Here is a 20,950-nt window from a genome sequence, read left to right as displayed (position 1 = left end):
GGGACATTGGTAATTGCCCTCTGTCCGATTACATTTCTTCCGCGGCGCCTGGTTTTGGTGAGGTTGAAGCCAACCTCAATCCACATAAATAAATTAATGGCGAATTACATGGGCATCCAGCTCCAATACTCTCTGTAACAGACAAAAGGATATACAGATGAGTAAATATGGTATATCTGAAGTCCTGGAAGTAGTGTTGCATACATACCTCTACAAAGTCATGTCGCATATTCTTGACTCTGTCAGAGTTTCTCTCAAATGGCACCTTGTAAAGTTGTTTCATCGTCACTTGGTGCCGTTGGAGGATGCGTTGTATGGTCGACAGGCTTACAGCATTGATGTTGTTAAATATGGTGTCATTATTCAAGAAATGCTCTCTTATCTCTCGAATCCTAATTGCATTGTTGGCCAAAACCATATTTATAATTGCAGTCTCTTGTACATCTGTAAACAAGCGTCCTCGTCCTCCATGATGTCTTTGCCTTTCCACTCTGTACAAAATTCAAACACAGTATGTGTTCAGCATAGGAACTGTAAACAATGTACAAAGAAAATGTAGTACAGCATGATAACCAACCTCATTCATTCAATGCAGTGCAGTAAATGGATGGCTTCGAGTTACAAATGTTTATGCAATACTATGCAGTCATACGTATTTTACAGTACATTACTGTAATGCTAAAGTAGTCATTAGATAGTTGCATACCTTTTCTCATTTCTGAAGGTTCGAATTATGGACGCCACTGTAAATCGACTCAAGTTGGGCTGGACTCTCAGTCCAGCCTCTCTCATGGTCAAACCGTGGTTGATCACATGATCAACAAGTGTTGCACTAATCTCATCAGAGATGGCTCTCCTTCCTTCTCTTCTTTGCCCTCGTCCTCTTCTTCCTCTTCCTCCTACTCCTCTTGCTCTCTGTCCATTGTTGGCATCCATTGTTCAAAACAGGTAATCTGACCTTTGACCTATTTATAGGCCTATACTACAGTAAAGCAGTGATTGGTTAGTGATCAGTTAAGCTATTAGTGTTTGCACATGTGAGGAGTGTGTGTGTGACCTGGTGAATAAGTGTAGCATTTTGATTGGTTGTGTTTGGAAAAGGAAAGCAAGTCACTTCCTGTTAGATTTTTGTGTTTTAGGTAGAGAATTGTGTGTAGTGTTTTGAAAAAAGTGTTTTATGCAATTGACAACTGAGTCAAAGGCTGAGAAATAGCTTATGGTTTTGGATATTTGGTGTGTAGGTTTGCACTTTGAGTGAGATGTTTCAAAATTCGTGTGACATGAAAAGATTTTGTGTGTAAGCAGTTGGAAAAAACTGTAAAACAGTCAGTCAACACAATGACTCCACTAAGGGCAGTAGCCTAACGGTATCAGCTTAAGGATTTCCCACAATAATAAAATCATGAACCATTCAGGCCCAGAGACATGTGTGTTTGTTAGGTCACAAACAAGCCTCCCACCAGAAAAATAATTCACAACAATATGCGTCTTTTCGACACTGCGAGACATGACTTTAATGGAGCATTTAAGTGTCAAGTTAAGCATGCACACTAAAGACAGCGTGCACCCTGGGGCGGCAGGTAGCCTAGTGGTTAGAGAATTGGGCCAGTAACCGAAAGGTTGCTAGATTGAATCCCTGAGCTGACAAGGTAAAAATCTGTCGTTCTGCCCCTGAACAAGGCAGTTTTCCCACTGTTCCTAGGTTGTCATTGTAAATAAGAATTTGTTCTTAACTTAACTGTAAATAAAAGACCATGTGCTTGCTATCTGCTTTTGAAATGTAATCATTGTAATGCTATTTGACCCTTATTGCATTCACTGTACGTAAATCCAGCTCTGATACGTTTACTTAACTGTGTCTAAAGTTATTTGGACGTTAAATCATCACTGAGGTAGTGAACATGTTTTTGCAGAATATTTGGCAGAGAAAGCGTTTAAAAAAAAAAAAGACTATCAGTCTCATTCCTCCAATGCTTCTGCTAAAATGTGGAAGAATCCATTTCCCAGACTAGGTGTTTGTTGGCTTGGACATTTCGCTGATTGTTTTGACACGATCTGATGCTTCAAGGTCAAGAGGTTAAGTCACACAAGCTTCCACTTTGCTGTCCTCAGTATTTCTGGTACAGAGAGGTTCTGGTAAGCACAATGCCTTCTGAGTGACCTGCCAAGGGCTTCCATAGTAAACTCGCTCGGACTGTGTCCGTGGGTTAGAACAGTGACCTGTCCTCTGTCCTGTGTGTGTGTGTGAGTGTCTTGGAGACCCAGTGAGACCTGTTTGTGTGTGTAGTAAAGGGATTGCTGGGGAAGTGAGTGTCAGTGAGATAACCTGGGAGGAATGTGCTAATCAGAGCTGAAAGTGTTTCAGGCAGGAAAGTGTGGCAAGTTGAAGGCAGGAACACAGAACTATCCCCCCCCCCTGTCTGCTTCAGACCAACTGCCATCTGTATTTCTGCCACAGTCAGGCCTTTTCCTAACGAATGTTAGGGTTTGCAACGAGTGCTTGGCTCACGCAAGCCCACACACACTTGAAGGAAGCGGAGCTGCTCTCCAAAAAGCTGATGTGTCATACCTTCCTTTCCTGGAACGACATGGCAGGACCTCTCTTCTTCTCCTTTTTCTGTTTCTGGGATCCTGACAGGCAGACGGTACGGTAGCGCTTCTTCTTCTGTTGCCTGAGTCGTGTCTGTAGGGGGCGGCCGGCACTCTCGGAGCCATGAGTCGATCCTGTGTGGTCAAAGTGATCACTCTGACTGAGATCCAGATACTGCCGGTAGGTGACATCAGCAGGCAAAGGAGAGGGGGAAAGAGAGGGATAAATAGGGAAAGAGAGAGAGGGTGGAGAGAGGGGGGAGAAGGGTCTCTGCAGTCTCACCCAGGATACTGTATGTATATGGAGGTACTCGCAGCTTGGATAAAAGTGTAAGTGCATCGTTTGGTTGATGGGGTGTCTATGAATGGTGGGTTATTGTAATGGAATTTTCTGTGTGACCTATATAATATTCACTTACTACTTACACATGAACGCACACACACACACACACACACACACACACACACACACACACACACACACACACACACACACACACACACACACACACACACACACACACACACACACACACACACACACACACACACACACACACACACACACACACACACACACACACACACACACACACACAGCTCCTAAGAGCATGCTCTTCAAGACTGACATTCCAAAAAAGGGCAATTCTACTCAGTGTGGAATTATCTCTCCTCCCTCTACACAATCTCAGATGTGTGGTCACAGCTATTAACTGGTTAGCTGGCTCAGCATATCCACAGCAACCATGTCTGCGAACATATCTGTCTGTATCTACACCACAGAAAGAGCATTACTGCACAACATTACTGTAGTAGTACTACTTCAAAATACTTCATGCTTGTTAAGTAGGTCAATATAACACTACAGTTTGGGATTCATAGTAGAAATGAACCCCAACAGTTGTGAGGTTATAAGGTTATGTCCAGGATTGCCAAAGCCTGTCCAAATGAAATAATAACCCTGTGTTTCATAATCCAGATTAGTCTGAAGTGAAACAAGAACTTGTGTAAGAGTGAAACTGAGTTAAACAACAGCTGGCCGTCTAGAATAGTGAACAGTAGCTACCTGGGAGTGAGCTCTGTGACAAGCAGAGGTGTCATCAAAGACCCTAGATCGCTGTGCTACCTCAGGGCTTCACCGTCTGACTTCAAGGAGAAAGTGCATACTGAGGTAAATCAGCGCAGCTTAGTCACAGTTTGAAGTAGATTTGAGTATGGATATTATGTCTAGTTCGTAGAGTACTTTTATATGTTAAAAACGTCAATTAACGTCGCTTGATGTTTAAAGTGGACATTCGCTTCTTAGTGACTTTTGCGCTGTCTTTACGTGATGTTGTTGAAATGTGAATGGTTTTCACCAAGTTTCGTCTCGAAAATGACTTTATCCCAACTTTTTATGAGCGTCTTCATCATAAAAGCTAATTCAATGGGATGCCTGAATCTGTCCATACATTATTCGTGTTTTTTTTTGGTTTTGTTGACGTACCGCGCATGCCATTTAACTCTTGTTTATCATAACTGACAGAAAATGTCATAGACGTGATGCACTTTCTTTGTCAGTGCCATCACAGCTACGTCGTGTGAAATGATGCGGTAGGTTATACATCAAAGTAGGAGACGGACAGCAAGTCAGTCCTAGAGTGAGCCATGGATCAGATCAGTGAGTTGTCTCTCTCTTCTCTGCCTGTGAGACATTCCTCGTTTTAGTGGCTTAAGCAGTGAAAACAAAGTTGTGAAGAGGACATAGCTGCCGTCCTAATAGGAATCAAAGCTCTCGTGGTTATTCTCCCCACCGGCCATTAGAAAAACAAACGAAACAACAACAAAATCATGCTCTGATTCAATCATAAGCAAACTGCATTGGGAGTACACAATATGTCTGCCTCAGGCATACATCTACAGCGCCAAAGTCTGTTAGAAATACTGCTTGATGATGCTTATGCTAGTGGAATGACATGGACAGCAGTCAACTACGTATTTTGTACAGTGGGACAGAATAACGGCATGGGTCGAGTGCACAAACAAACATGATTTTGGGTCATTTTGACATAGGAGGAAATCATTCTAAGCGATGTCCAAACCAATAGAGGGAGTGGGTGCGTCCTCCATTCATCACAACCAGACCCATATATTTAGAGAGTCGGGACGGTTTCTTCTTAAGTGATAATGCCCGAGAAGCCACTGTTTGGACAATACTTTGTCTCGAGACAGAAAACCGTGTCAATATATCCTCCAAACACCGGCTTCGAGGGCATTATCACTTTTATACAACGGGTTACCAACATATTCAAATAATGATGGACATATTATTTTCCTTAAAAATGTTATTTTGAAGAATTTATTCATACTATTTCACGAGATATAGTCCCGACACAAATCTAAGGTTGCTACGCAAGCCGGCTGGTCGTTCGTTCTATTGGTTCGGTTACCAGAGACGCGACCCAGACGTTCAGTCTTTTTGTTCTGTATCTATGGACGCGACCCAGTCGTTCAGTCTTTTTGTTCTGTATCTATGGACGCGACCCAGTCGTTCAGTCTTTTTTTTCTGTATCTATGGACGAGACCCAGTCGTTCGTTCTAAATGTTCCATTGCCATACTGGCTGGCAACGTTCTTATCCCTTGCTTGCTAGCTAGCCAGCTACGGCTAACTTACAGTCACGTCAAACAGCAAAGTAGCTGCACTTGCATTTGTTTAAGCTGTTTTCTAGTGACATTTATTTGGATACATCCATAACAATGAGCTAATGATGCGCGATTTGGCCTGGCATAGAAAATGTGCTCTCTCGTCAGGACACTGTTGTTCAGAGGAGCTAGCCAACAACACAGCTAGCACAATCACTTTGTTTTCCATTGACATTTCATTGTATATATCCATAAAAATTATGCCAGCTGATTCATGATTTTGACTGGCTGAGATAGGCAGACAGTTTGTCTGTCTCGTCCCGACTCCTGACACGTTCATTACTATGGAACAGATGGAGATTGAATTTCAATATTGAAACAATGTTGCAAATGTTGGAGAAAGAGAGCAAGGTTTATACAAATCTCCGCTGTTGAAAACCAAATGCTAGTATAAAAGAAATGGAAGATAATGTCTAGATGCTTTTTATAGTGGATATCAAGTTTATAAATTGCCTGGCTGGGCTGATGAGACAGTGGATTATGCAGTGAGCTGGAACAGAGTAAATAGGCATAGCTTTAGCTGCTGGTAACTTGTGGAATAGACACCGGTTGGAATGTGATTTTGACCAATCAGCATCCAGGATTAGACCCAGCCATTGTATAAATGATGATGCATTTACATGACACTTCAACATTCTATGGCAGCCATGTTAGCTCCCCATTAACATTACATGGGGAATATTTAAACAATTTGAATTCGAACAATATTCACAATTCTAAAAGTTGGCCTAACTCTTTAAATATATGTCTCTGATCACGACAATCCAATGAATGAAAGAAGGGACGTAACAATCAGTTCCAACAAGTGGAAAAGAATAAACACAAACTCTTCCATTTTCAAGAGTGTCAAAGTAATTTACAAACGTCTACATCGCCGATTCTCCAGTCATATCTTATTCTGTGCCTAGTGAACTGCAGTGTGTCTTGTCTTCATGCACAGTCCTGTCATTGTTGTGCCGCGCATTAGTGACAGAAGATACATTACTTGGTGGAATCTAATTAGAGGTCCCCTAACGACCTAATAGGCGTGTCTCCTGCTGCATGTACAGTAGAGAGAAGGCTATTAATCCAAGGACAACCTCTGTCTCTTCAGTCAACAAGCTGAGTGTAGTATGCTGGCAGTCTTTCCATCCGCTCTTGAAGAATGTTGATTGAGTAACAAATGGCATCTTGTTTAGCCCTTAGCTGCCAGCGATGAGACTTTCTCTCTCTTCATTGGTGACAAGTTCAGTATTGTCGTGCGTGAGTCCATTCTGAGCAGGGCCAGTCTTCTATGTGAGCTATGTGGACGACAGACGACAGCACTGGTGTTGACCAAAAATGCTGATTCTATACTATCGTTATGTGCAAAGTGTGCATCTGTGTCTGTGGTCAAATCAGGTGCTTCTAGGACTTTTGTTTTGTAGTACAGACCTTTTTTTTTTTTTTTACAACCTCAAGATGTTGTTACTAGTATTGGAGTAAAGGGGAGCAAGCGGTTACTGCTGTCTGCTGCGGTCTGGAGCTAAAAAAAAGTATTTCTAAATGTTCCTGTGTGATGACAAGGATTACAACTTTACAACTGTAGTACAGACCTAAGTTGACCTGAGTTGTTTCTTCTCTGTATTGATTAAACGAGGAATGATGAAGAAAGCCAGAAACTATTGCTAAAAGGAGACAAACATTTACGACCAGGAGTTCAACCAGCATGGCAAATGGTTTATGGTAAAGTCATGAACATCTCATGGGAATTCACTGATAGTAGAGAAGAATAAAACCCAATGATCAATCAACCAATTCTTCTCAAAATACTTAAGCAACCGTAAACCAATAAAAAAAGGACTACAATGATCCCCTTTATAGACAAGAGTAAAACATTTTCAGACAAGAGGATAAAAATAGGGTCACGATAGCTACAGTACTAAAATTAGCCCCCAGAATAGTCATCTCGGGTTATTCTTAGAGTAATTGACAGACAATGAACGGCCAACGGAGGGGTCATGGTAGAAATGGCCGTCCAAAATGATTTAAAAAAGAAGAACAAGAAAGAACCAATTGTACTAGAGTCAACTACTAGACCCCCCGAAGGAGATCGTAGATAGTCCGGACTAGGGGTCAATCGTGATTGGCCGATAACTCCCAAACAGAAACAGGGCGGTCCCGTTGAATTAGTCGAGATATAGGCAAAAGCCATAGGCAGATATCCTGTTGGGATCAAACCCGGGGGTAATCTGATGAGTCTCTGTTTGAAGTGATTATCACGCAGGGAAACTAAGGGATAGCCCGGCTTCTCGCCTAATTAGCAAATTTAGTGCAGAGCCTTAAGAAGTTTATAAAGACACTGGCTGAGGGCAGGAGGAGACAGTCCTCAACCCATCAACTCACCAGGACAGCCACCGGATAGCAGCCTCTTCACCACAATCCTACTGCTACTTTGAGCTGCTCTACAGCTAGTACACCAGACCTGAAGACAGTTGTTCTCTCTCTGACTGATGAGAATGCCACACTTAAGTGACTGTAGTTACTACAAGATGCGAGACGGAGCCCGAGTTTCCAATGTAAGGATTCATGTTTCAATAGCAACAGACTCCACACTCCAATGAAGTCGACTTGGAGACTTTGTTGAGATATTCCTAATTGGTTTAGTAAGTTGGTTCTAGTTGTATGGTGTGTGTAGACATTTAGGGCATAGACATTTGAAGGATACGGTAGTACATTGGGACGTCTGCTAATACTCTACTTACTGTTACAACTTTTTACACTTGCGGTAAAATCATCTTCTTACTTCCTGTCTAAAGTTTGATTGGTTCGTGATTTGCTTGAGAAGTCAAGAGGATATGTCTTGCATTCAGGGGTAAAACATGATTAAGAACAATTTGAGGAAACATGTCTCATGACTTGCTACACTATCAGTGCTCTCTCTGAGGCTGCACTGAGCAGTGACCTTTATTTTTTAATGTCTATCTGAGATTGCATACTAACACTAAACTGTTATTTGAGACTACATAGTAACCGTTGCCTGTTGTGTTACCCAATAACTGATCTTAGGTCTGTATGGAACAGGTCCAGAGCCACCTGGAGGGCTCTAAGTTCCACCTACACCAGGCCCAGAGTCAGCAGGTCAAGCAGTACCTGACGCTGGGTTCCAAGGTGGCCGGGGGACATGGGGGCCACCCTCACCCCACTGGGCAGGGAGGGCAACTCCTGGACACCGTTCCAGTGATGAGGAACGGCCACATGGCCCCCCTCAGTGATGGCAGCACCCCCAGCAGCCCTGTTACACTGCTGACCCTGGCATCAAACCATGACAGTGAGGTGAGTGAGCGTTTTGATTTTCAACAACAGTATGTGTTCATCGTGTACAGTTGAAGTCGGAAGTTTACATACACCTTAGCCAAATACATTTCAACTCAGTTTTTCACAATTCCTTACATTTAATCCAAGTAAAAATTCCCTGTCTTAGGTCAGTTAGATCACCACTTTATTTTAAGAATGTGAAATGTCAGAATAATAGTAGAGAGAATTATTTATTTCAGCTTTTAATTCTTTCATCACATTCCCAGTGGGTCAGAAATGTACATACACTCAATTAGTATTTGGTAGCATCACCTTTAAATTGTTTAACTTGGGTCAAGCATTTTGTGTAGACTTCCACAAGCTTCCCATAATAAGTTGGGTGAATTTTGGCCTATTCCTCCTGACAGAGCATTTTGTGTAGCCTTCCACAAGCTTCCCACAATAAGTTAGGTGAATTTTGGCCTTTTCCTCCTGACAGAGCTGGTGTAACTCAGTCAGGTTTGTAGGCCTCCTTGCTCTCACACGCTTTTTCAGTTCTGCCCACACATTTTCTATGGGATTGAGGTCAGGGCTTTGTGATAGCCACTCCATTACCTTGACTTTGTTGTCCTTAAGCCATTTTGCCACAACTTTGGAATTATGCTTGGGGTCATTGTCCATTTGGAAGACCCATTTGCGACCAAGGTTTAACTTCCTGACTGATGTCTTGAAATGTTGCTTCAATATATCCACATCATTTTCCATCCTCTTGATGCACCAGTCCCTCCTGCAGCAAAGCACCCCCACAACATGATGCTGCCAACCCCATGCTTCACAGTTGGGATGGTGTTCTTCAGCTTGCAAGCATTCCCCTTTTTCCTCCAAACATAACGATGGTTATTATGGCCAAACAGATCAATTTTTGTTCCATCAGACCAGAGGACATTTGTTCAAAAAGTACGATCTTTGTCCCCATGTGCAGTTGCAAACTGTAGTCTGGCTTTTTACGGCGGTTTTGGAGCAGTGGCTTCTTCCTTGCTGAGCGGCCTTTCAAATTATGTCGATATAGGACTCGTTTAACTGTAGATATAGATACTTTTGTACCTGTTTCCTCCAGCATCTTCACAAGGTCCTTTGCTGTTGTTCTGCTATTGATTTGCACTTTTCGCACCAAAGTGCATTCATCTCTAGGAGACAGAACGCGTCTCCTTCCTGAGCGGTATGACGGCTGCGTGGTGCCATGGTGTTTAAACTTGCGTACTATTGTTTGTACAGATGAATGTGGTACCTTCAGGCGTTTGGAAATTGCTCCCAAGGATGAACCAGACTTGTGGAGGTCTACAATTTTTGTCTGATTTCTTTTGATTTTCCCATGATGTCAAGCAAAAAGGCGCTGAGTTTGAAGGTAGGCCTTGAAATACATCCACAGGTACACCTCCAATTGACTCAAATTAGGTCAATTAGCCTGTCAGAAGATTCTAAAGCCATGACATCATTTTCTGGAATTTTCCAAGCTGTTTAAAGGCACAGTCAACTTAGTGTATGTAAACTTCTGACCCACTGGAATTGTGATACAGTGAATTGTAAGTCAAATAATCTGTCTGTAAACAATTGTTGGAAAAATGACTTGTGTCATGCACAAAGTAGATGTCCTAACCGACTTGCCAAAACTATAGTTCGTTAACAAGAAATTTGTGGTGGTTGAAAAACGAGTTTTAATGACTCCAACCTAAGTGTATGTAAACTTCCGACTTCAACTGTACCTCTGATATTTAGTGTTGGGATTCAATCAATCCCGCTAATTGTTTGTTTTTATCTCAGTGTCTTTGTTTAGTAGGTCCTTACAGTGCCAGAAATAGTTATGTGATTTAATAACACAATGCAGGTTTGAGTCCTAAATCTCTTTGACATGAGATACCTGCTGTGTAAACAACTCAGTTATCTCTAGTGACACGCCCGTTCTCTCTAAAACGCTCATCGATGACTTCAGAGATTCAGTTCCTAAAGAGAATCTCTGTGAAGGAGGAAACTAGTTTGATAACAAACATTTTGTTCCCACTGTGGCGGCTGATCTCTTCCGGCATGGTGGTGAAGAAATGTCTGTTATCGGATTAGGATCCTAACTGTCCCTCCCGCCGAATGATGCAAAGAGAAATGTTCCATTGAATTACAGCGAGCGCATTTGCCCACCTAGCGTTTTTATTGTCTGTTGCTATGTATCTGAATTGAACTGAGGCTGGTACAATATGACTGTTTTCTTTTAGTTTCCAATGGATGAAGTTATTGATGACTTGATTAGCCTGGAGTCCGGCTTCAATGACGGGGGCTTGGATTGTATGGATCCCAGCATCATAATGCAAAACAATGTAAGTGTGAATAATCATATGAACTATTATATCAATTGCAAATGTTAAGGGAAAAACATTCATTTGAATTGCAAAGCTACGGGTAAAAACAGAAGAAATGCAACGATGCTATCGACATGCAGGTGTTTCTGTCTATTGGCTCTTGCTGACATGATTCCTTGATCCATAAGTGATTCCCAGAAGATCCTTGATCACGAAGAGCAGATATTGAGTAGTCAAGTTCAGCTGTAAAGTTAAGTTGCTTTACTGACTTCTTTAAACGGGGATGTGAGAACTACTTCCTCTGCCAAACATGAACTTTCAGGCTTGACTTGCTTGGGGGAAAAAAGGAGCTGGCTTTGTGTGAAGTCAGATTAAGTCCACCGCTGAGTCAAAGTTCATTTCACCAGGGTTGAGGCTTAAAGCATTTCTCACATTTCTCAAGCTGCCGAACAATACAGATTAATCCGCAAGTGATGCCATTACACGTAACTACGCGGCAAATGATGACAGTGTGAGAATAATGTGTTAATTAGTATAAACACTACATCTGTGATTCTTCTTTTTTGCTGAAAGCCCTACATGGTCACTACCAGAGAGTTTGGGAATGGTAGTCAAGAAGACAGGGGGAGAACGGCGAGACTATGCTAGATATCTACTACGACAAAAAAGATCTTATTCGGACTAGGCATTCCATTAGAAAGAAAATGCCCCGAATGGGAGCAGAGACAAATAGTCCCAGTGCAAATTATATATGGAGTGGAATTGTAAAACTTTGAGCCGATGCTCGGACAAAGACTCATTTGAGTAACGATTATAGCGCACACCTGAATCCTGAGGTATGTGGTACTAAGGGGAATGTGTCCCCACAGCATTGAATGTGACAGAGAGATAGAGAGAGATGAAGAGAGATCGAGAGAGACAGACAGAGGCTGGCACGCGCATAAACACACACGTAGAAACAGAGAGGAACAACAGGGTGACAGAAAAGCGGAGAAAAGACAAGACTGGGGGGGGGGGGGTGTAGAGAGTGAAGATCAGAGCGACCAGAAAAAAAAGGGAGAGGAGGAGAGATTTAGCGTGAGGCAGTGAGGCATTGGATTGGGTTAATGCCTACACTCCCGATGGGCTTGTTCTGACATGATAGCGTGCTTAAATGGATCAATTCATTTTAATTAGTCATACAGTACGATGCATCACGTCGTTTTGCCATGTCAACATATCCCAGGAACACAGACGGGTACGGATTGAAGTGATTACGATGTGAGCAGTCGGGGGACTGTCGCAATCATTCATTTTGATAAGTACCCCCCCCCCCCCTGTTAGAGATAATGAGAGAGAGAGAAAGCAAACTAACTGCAAATATTGAAATGTCTGCAGTTCCTTATTTTCCTCTCACTCCCTCCTTCCCTCCCTCCCATAACTTGACCTCTATTCCTATCCCTCTCTACACTACCCTAGGAACTGAATTTCACACATGCACAGTGACAAATTATCTGTACACAGCTTGTGGCATCTATGCCGGCTTTTGTGGGATTCCTAGAAATACACAGCTCCCTAAGATTAGACATGCATACAGTGTGTGTCAGAAGCCCATATAATCCCTCTGCAGTCCAACAGAGTTCCTAAAAGAGACTGTAGTTATCCTGCTATATATATGCCTATTTTCTCACAGTGGACAAGCGGCGTAGAAAAACAGTTTGGTGTCTGTTTGGGCGGGTTATGACCCGGCTTTCATCCAGTGGGGTGCTATTTTGAACACACAGACGCCTCTGTGTTCTGGGGCCCTTTTCAAGCAGAGTAGCCATAGTGGTCACTGATAATGGTACTATTAGGCTAGTAAACGGGGGCACGGAGCGAGGTCGTACTCCCAGAGAAGGACCTGAGGGGCCTTAGGGGACCCAGACAAGGCTGTGGTCAGGCAGGCCCCTGTTGGGGAGGCATGGAGGCCCCTAGCCTCTCCTGCTGGATCACACAAAACCAATGCCCTGAGGGCTGAGAAGCAATAGGACTGCCAACAGTGCTATGATTGCCCTCACACCCAGCCTCATCTGAAACCTTACAAATTCCTGTTACCCTTTTCAAAGCTTTCAACTGAGCCAAAGTCAACCTGCTTCCAAAAGTTTCAATGACTTTGTGAACTTGAGGTCGCTGAGTCTGAATGAAACGTTCTCTCTGTGTCTGTGTGTCTGTGTTCAACCATTCCCTGACATCTCCCTCCTCTCCTTCTCTCCTCTCCAGGTGCTCAGCAGCAGCATGCTGGACATCTATGGGGGTGAACCAGGTATGACTACGGCCGCTCATAGCCGAACGACACCCACCTCACGCCCCCACTATGCTCACTACTGTAAAAATGGGAAGTCGCAGGTGCGAACGCACATCATAGTGCTGAAGATGATCAATGCATCAAAATAATCAATGCATGATCACATCAAAAATATTTCAACAGGACAGAAGTGCGAAACTCAACCGCATACTGCAGCATAAGAATACAGCACTTTAGGAAACACATTCCTGACAAACCATGTCAGTCACTGGCATCTCGTTTTTTTTCATGAATGAATACGTCTAGCATTTTTTTTAAGGTGCACGACAACAGGAAACGAGAAAGAGTAATCCATTTAGTCATTTCTCTTCTTTGGCTGACTAAAATGAAGACAAAACGCTGTGTAGGCAGCATGCTCTAAATGCACAAATCCTACGTCTGGTGACAGGATTAACCAAAACCGAGCCTTCCAGTCTAATAAGGTGTTCCCACAGTCTATTACTGACCAATGGGATGCAGTAGAGGTCAAGAGGTCTATAGAGCAGCATGTTCTACTGGGAAAGCCCTCTTTCTTTAGCCCTGATGTGTACAGCATTCATCCTATACAAACTATTCCCAAACTATTCCCTAAACTAAATAAACTCCTCCATATCAGTGTCCTTCGATTACGTTTGTCTGCTCTCAGCTGATTGCCACGGTGTATTCTATACAGCATCTATAGCATGTCAGTCACCTTGTATAACGGAGGAGAGATTCAACACGGATTTGTTTGGATAAGTTAAGGATAGCTTCTATAGGGTGCATGGGTAGTAGCTTGAGTTCCATGTCTAGCCGTTATCAAGTCCGATGAACAAGGAAGCTGAAGGAAAACAGGACAAATGTGGTTCCGTGTAGCAAATAGATGTTTCCCTTAAATGTGCAGTGTTTGGATTACAGTTGTATCACTCACATCCCTAATTATCAATGGCCTCGGTTCATAGTCTATGGACGCATCATGGATTTATTTTGTGTTCTGGTCCCCAACACAAAGGACCTCTGAGAAACGCTTTATGAATGCCATGCATCAAGTAAAGCTAATTGAATTAGCTCCGACGAGAAAATAAGTGAATCAGTATATTTTTCATACAAGTGTGCGGTCGGACAACGGGCAGTTGCACAGAGGTCTAAATGACCTTATTGAATCAACGGAGACGAATTGAGAAATCCAATCACAGGTTCTGATTATATCATTTGGGAGAAATGTGAACGTGAATATGAACGCTATAGCATGCCTTTCCCCTCATGGGTAGATCAGCAAATTTGTTAAGCGGACTTAATTGCCAGGCTGAGTGGCTTAAAAGAGGACACAGATTTTTCACAATGAACCAAAGAGAAGAGACGATGCTATGTATGCCGGGAGCGAGCGGGATAAATCGTGTCCTTTCACTGAGTGTGAGTGTGCTTGTGTGGAAGGTTCCGGCTCTGTGCAAGGTTCAGGCTATGTGGAAGGTTCAGGCTATGTGGAAGGTTCAGGCTCTGTGCAAGGTTCAGGCTCTGTGCAAGGTTCAGGCTCTGTGCAAGGTTCAGGCTATGTGGAAGGTTCAGGCTATGTGGAAGGTTCAGGCTCTGTGCAAGGTTCAGGCTCTGTGCAAGGTTCAGGCTCTGTGGAAGGTTCAGGCTCTGTGGAAGGTTCAGGCTCTGTGCAAGGTTCAGGCTATGTGGAAGGTTCAGGCTCTGTGGAAGGTTCAGGCTCTGTGGAAGGTTCAGGCTCTGTGGAAGGTTCAGGCTCTGTGGAAGGTTCAGGCTCTGTGGAAGGTTCAGGCTATGTAGAAGGTTCAGGCTATGTGGAAGGTTCAGGCTCTGTGCAAGGTTCAGGCTCTGTGCAAGGTTCAGGCTCTGTGGAAGGTTCAGGCTCTGTGGAAGGTTCAGGCTCTGTGGAAGGTTCAGGCTATGTGGAAGGTTCAGGCTATGTGGAAGGTTCAGGCTCTGTGGAAGGTTCAGGCTCTGTGGAAGGTTCAGGCTCTGTGGAAGGTTCAGGCTATGTGGAAGGTTCAGGCTATGTGGAAGGTTCAGGCTCTGTGGAAGGTTCAGGCTCTGTGGAAGGTTCAGGCTCTGTGGAAGGTTCAGACTCTGTGTCTGTGGTGACAAAGATGATCTCCACTCTGTCTGCCACCCCAGAAATATCCAGGCCAGAACTGTGTATCAACTGACTGGAGCTTCTTTGATGCTCTGTGTGTTTCTTATCAGCCTGTGCTCTTTTTTGTGTTTCACAGAACATGAAACGAGAGTGATGGCCAAAGAACGACAGAAGAAAGACAACCACAACTTGAGTACGAGCCGCCCCACTCAACACAGACTACCTTCAGAAACATTGTGTGGGGCACTAAAGTAACTCTCTCTCTCTCTCTCTCTCTCTCTCTCTCTCTCTCTCTCTCTCTCTCTCTCTCTCTCTCTCTCTCTCTCTCTCTCTCTCTCTCTCTCTCTCTCTCTCTCTCTCTCTCTCTCTCTCTCTCTCTCTCTCTCTCTCTCTCTCTCTCTCTCTCTCTCTCTCTCTCTCTCTCTCTCTCTCTCTCTCTCTCTCTCTCTCTCTCTCTCTCTCTCTCTCTCTCTCTCTCTCTCTCTCTCTCTCTCTCTCTCTCTCTCTCTCTCTCTCTCTCTCTCTCTCTCTCTCTCTCTCTCTCTCTCTCTCTCTCTCTAGTTGAAAGAAGAAGAAGGTACAACATCAACTACAGAATCAAAGAACTTGGAACAATGATACCAAAGTCGAATGACCCGTAAGTGATCTAGCGCTTGTTACACTTTTCTCAGTGTTTATTATGTTCAAAACATTAGTTTACCTGACTCAATATTGTAAAGCAACTCCCCACGGTCAAGTCTATTGCCATGAATAGATGTCTGTACAAATGTCTGGCTGCTGTAAAGCATATCAAAAACGAAGCACAGCCCGCTAAATGTTGTTCATTGAATTCAAATTAATACTCAAGAGCACATTTCACTCCTATTTCAAGGGTGTACTTTGAGTAGCTATTGTAGTCTTCACGCTCTGCAAAGTAGTGAGTCTGAATCTTCTTAACAGTAGACTACAGCTTAGAGCTCAATGATGAAGATTGGGGTCAAACGCAAAGAGGGCCACCACCCGTTTGAATCAAAGTTTGAGCACAATTGGCCCACTAAGGTGGAATACGGAAGCCGGAATTGGAATCCGACTGGCCCAACCACAATTGAACTTTTGATAGATTTTAAATGGAAGGTTACCGCTGTCGCCGTGCCATTAAGACAAGATAAAGAAGATTATTGGCTGTGGAGCAGACCAACGTCTTGTTCCAAAGAAAGGTGCATTTTACAACGGCGTCCTGGTTTTAAAAAGTAATGGTATCAGGGAATGTAGCCTGCACTCTTGGCTTCTTCCAAAGTCACATTTCCCCACCCCCTCTTCCGATACCTATTTTTACTTGAGGATTAATTTTACCATACAAGCAGTTCCAGAATGGACTTTCTGTAGACGTACTTACACTTAACTATTCTATTAAAATTCCCATTCAAAGGCTGGATGTAATGTCCGATGAAATGAATAATTGGCCATGTAAATCACCATTTCTTATTCATATATAAAAAATGGGTTCCTGCATACGTTTTTGTACAGAACATTCCGCTGAGGCGGTGAATAAAAGGTTATCTTTTATGTCCCTCTGCCGTAGTGATATGCGCTGGAACAAAGGCACCATTCTCAAGGCGTCGGTGGAGTACATCAAGTGGCTGCAGAAGGAGCAGCAGCACGCCAGAGAGATGGAGAACAGGCAGAAGAAGATGGAGCAGGCCAACAGGAGGCTACTGCTCAGGATCCAGGTATGGACTATGGAGAGAGAGAAAGACAGACACCCTCAAACTCAGCCCCCTACCACTACAGCTCCCCAACCCAGCGACTTCCTCATCCTTAACACCATGCCAATGCGCACCATCACAGGGCCCTGATGCTCAATAGAGGCCCTCCCACCCCTTCCTCAGCTAGCTCAGTGCTCTATACCTAACTAACCCCCATACCCTTACACCCCCATTCCCTGGCAGAGACCGGCCCTGCTCGTATTGATGTTTGTCAAGCAGTTCCCCATCACCTCTCCTCTTTTCCACCTCTCCTCTCCAAGACACAATAATTGACATGGCAGCAGAGCAGAGCCAAGTAGACAGTGGAGACGTTACCACAAGTCCTCAGCCACTGAGACGTCGCAATTAACCACCGAATGAATCAGCACATTCACGGCTCTGTCTCTTATGCCGAGTCAAGCTAAACTTCTCAATGGAACAGTGTCATCCTAAAGGACGTTGAGACCAACAAAACACATACAACTCAAAAGAGGCGTAAAGAGACATTTAATGTGGAGAGAGCTAACGAAAGCATCGAACAGAATGCTAGCTTCACAGTGTTAGCCAAATAAGTGCTGATGACAGTTGATAACACACTGTAGGGAGAAAGACGGCATCGACACCAAGCGTCACCCACAGAAGCATCACAGCTAGTCTTACTTAAATGTACTGTTGGAATCCTACAGAAAGATGTTTAAACTGAGAAAAACAGACGGTTATAACTTTGCATCACGTAACGCGGGAACAGTGATGCTTCTAACTTGCATCGCATTACTCGACACTTTGTTTTTCATCCCCCGTGTTTTTCTTTAGCTAAACGGCATGCTAGGTTAACCGTTATCAAGGTAGACTGACAAACAGACTATTATCCATAGTGTTACTGTTAGTAGAGGGTCGATGGGGAGGCGTGAACCATATTGCTGGTAGCTGATTGATGAGGTTTTGTCATTGGTTCCTCCCTGTCATGTTTATGACACAAACCCCAAGGGCCCTGGCTTCCTGAGAGGGGAGGTCTGGAGACGAGAGGTTGATTAAATGGATTGGCCTCCACTACATTAGAGTGCTATTAGAATCCTCTTAAGGATTACCCTCTTTTTTTTGTTTTCAATTTTCGACTGAAATGACATACCCGAATCTAACTGCCTGTAGCTCAGGCCCTGAAGCAAGGATATGCATATTCTTGGTACCATTTGGAACGAAATACTTTGAAGGTCATGGAAATGTGAAAAGAATGTAGTGGAATATAACACAATAGATCTGGTTAGAGACATAACAAAGAAAAAACAACCGTTCTTTTGTCATTTTTTTGTACCATCATCTTTGAAATGCAAGAGAAAAGCCCTAATGTATTATTTCAGGCCAGGGCAAGTTTAGATTTTGGCCACTAGATGGCATCACTGTTGTGCAACGTTTTAGACTGATCCAATGAACCATTGCAATTCTGTTCAAAATGTTGTATCAAGACTGCCCAAATGTGCCTAATTTGTTTATTAATAACTTTTCATGTTCAAAATTGTGCACTCTCCTCAAACAATAGCATGGTATTCTTTCACTGTAGTAGCTACTGTAAATTGGACAGTGCAGTTCGATTAACAAGAATTTAAGCTTTCTGCCAATATTAGATATGTCTATGTCCTGGGAAATGTTCTTGTTACTTACAACCTCATTCTAATCGCATTAGTTAGCTCAACCGCCCCCGATCCCGAAGAAGTTCTAAAGTCAATCCATAATAATCTACCAGACTATGAGGGATGTGTGCGTGTGTGTCGGGGAGGAGGAGGGGGGGGGTGTATGTGTGTAATGTGTATGCACCCATGTGTTTGTGTTTGTATGTGTGTGTGTGTGTTTGTATGTGTGTGTGTGTGTGTGTGTGTGTGTGTGTGTGTGTGTGTGTGTGTGTGTGTGTGTGTGTGTGTGTGTGTGTGTGTGTGTGTGTGTGTGTTTGTGTGTGTGTGTGTGTGTGTGTGTGTGTGTGTGTGTGTGTGTGTGTGTGTAAGGGTTGCCAAGTCGTACCGAGCTCATTCTGAGAAAAGTCATCTCCTTCATTAAAAGTCTTCTTCTTCAACACTGTTCCCATTCATATGTATTTGAGAATAACACTGTCCTGATCCCTGGTCCTTTTCTGTGCGTTTCAGGAGCTGGAGATCCAGGCCCGTGCTCACGGCCTCCCCAGCATGGCCACTGTCCTGGGTACTGTAGAGCTCTCCTCCCACCTCCTCAAACAACAAAAACAGCAGCAGCAGCAGCAGCAGCCCTTGGCTCCCCAGTCACAGCAGGGTCTCCAACCACCCCTGTACCAGGAAGAGCTGAACGGGGAGTACCTCCAGAGGACCTCCATGCCAGCCATGGTCACCGGGGTTACAGACCAGGGTCAGGGGGTGGTTGATGGCTCCACCACTTTCTCCGACCCGCTGTCTCACTTCACAGACTTCTTCAGCTCCACGCTCAAAGAGGAGCAACGGCTGGATGAGATCCTCATGGACAACCCGCTCTCGCCTTTCGGCACCGACCCGCTTCTCTCCGCCGGCTCGCCCGACGCCTCCAAGGACTCCAGTCACAGGAGCAGCTTCAGCTCGGACGATGGCGACGATGACCTATGATCCCTGACCCCTCCGCGACCCCACGGTGACCCTGTGTCAAAGGTCAAAGGACAAACAGCAGTTGGTCACCCTCACAAAGTGGTGCAGGGATTTGTTCCAGCCCAGTACCAACATATCCGATTCCACTGACCAGCTCGAATCATTGAGAGCTTGGTTCGTGGGCTCAGGTGTGTTAGTGCTGGGCTGGAGCAGAAGCCTGCACACCCTGTGGCTCTCCAGGACCAGGGTTAGTTACCACTGGCACTCCCACTTTTTAAAAACTTTGGTCGAGAGTACATACAACACCTCTGCCTCGCAGACAGAACCAGACTCATGAGAAAAAGGGAGAAAGACAATCGGTCCATACTGATCATATAATAATGCTCCACAGTGCATTGAACACTGGGGTTGTTGAACACCACTGTAAACTATAAAGACTACTTCACTGTACCTATCATGTGTCTTTGCGACATGCCAAAAGAGGATTGCTTCCTTTTCAGAGGTATAGTATTACTGTTATTGTATAAAAGGACTTTAAACCATTGAGGTTCACTGATGGGCCTTATCTAGAGCTAGTTACTGGTGGTTCCTCTTCCAAACAGAAATGAAAATGGAACAGTGATACTAGCCGAAAAAGCCTAACACGTCCTTCGTTCATCTTTACATTTATTTTTATAAAATGTTTTATGTATTTATATGTGTTTTAATCCATGTATTCCTAAAAAACATTACATTATCTAACATGCTCTCTTTTCTATTGGTGGGGGTGGGGAAAATATAATAAACCCCTTTTTTAAATAATTCAGACTTGGCGTTTTGTCATTATAATCACACATGCGCACCACATAACCAACACAAAAGCTCTCATGTCTAATTTGTAATATTACGCCCTACTCTATTATCAAAAAAGTATGGAGACCAGTTAACTTTCATTCTTTCCTATCCAACAGGAGCATTTCAGTTATGAACCAGGAAGATTGACAGAGAGGTTGATTATCACATAGTCAGGCAAGACCTATGAGGCTAAACTGATGAATGAAGGTCCATACAGGGGAGCTGTGTCTGAACAGAGGTGGGTGTGGGTAAAATGAGGGTTTCACCCAGGGTGACAGACAGTAAATGAGTGACAGAGAGAAGACAGAGAGAATGGGAAAATGAGGAGTGATGGTGCTGATCCAATTAAAGGCCGAATTAAAAGAGAGTATAGAGTAGGCTTTAAAAAACTTCTCCGTTAAAAGTTCTCTGAAGAAGCTAGATGACTGGTTTTAAAGAATATACCGTCCAATTAATCATTGAGAATCAAAATAGATGCTTAAAATAAAATCTAAACTTTACTCATAAAAGTTTAGCCAGACTTGTTTTGGATACATATAACGCTGAAATCTTTTGAATA

General features: G+C 43.6%; 1 protein-coding gene across 10 annotated transcripts in view; it reads left to right on the top strand.

Moving 5' to 3' along the window:
- LOC139565962 (transcription factor EC-like) overlaps window positions 1–20,358 on the top strand; it is a 54,735-nt gene extending 34,377 nt beyond the window's left edge. Inside the window, exons 1-8 of one of the 10 annotated variants that reach the window (XM_071386697.1) lie at window positions 2,466–2,770; window positions 8,300–8,566; window positions 10,792–10,893; window positions 13,114–13,156; window positions 15,391–15,447; window positions 15,816–15,891; window positions 16,789–16,963; window positions 19,114–20,358. In XM_071386697.1, coding sequence (XP_071242798.1) covers window positions 2,714–2,770; window positions 8,300–8,566; window positions 10,792–10,893; window positions 13,114–13,156; window positions 15,391–15,447; window positions 15,816–15,891; window positions 16,789–16,963; window positions 19,114–19,578 — 1,242 coding nt within the window. In that variant the 5' untranslated portion in view covers window positions 2,466–2,713 and the 3' untranslated portion in view covers window positions 19,579–20,358. Of the gene's footprint in view, window positions 1–2,465; window positions 2,771–6,958; window positions 7,810–8,299; window positions 8,567–10,791; window positions 10,894–13,113; window positions 13,157–15,390; window positions 15,448–15,815; window positions 15,892–16,788; window positions 16,964–19,113 lie in introns of those variants that run through there. The other 9 variants (XM_071386699.1, XM_071386700.1, XM_071386698.1 and 6 more) reach the window with 9 other exon arrangements.
- The last annotated feature ends 592 nt before the right edge of the window (window positions 20,359–20,950 follow it).

This window comes from Salvelinus alpinus, chromosome 37 (genome assembly GCF_045679555.1).
Source record: "Salvelinus alpinus chromosome 37, SLU_Salpinus.1, whole genome shotgun sequence".
NCBI classification, from domain to species: Eukaryota; Metazoa; Chordata; class Actinopteri; order Salmoniformes; family Salmonidae; genus Salvelinus; species Salvelinus alpinus.
This window is presented reverse-complemented; position numbering and strand designations above follow the sequence as displayed.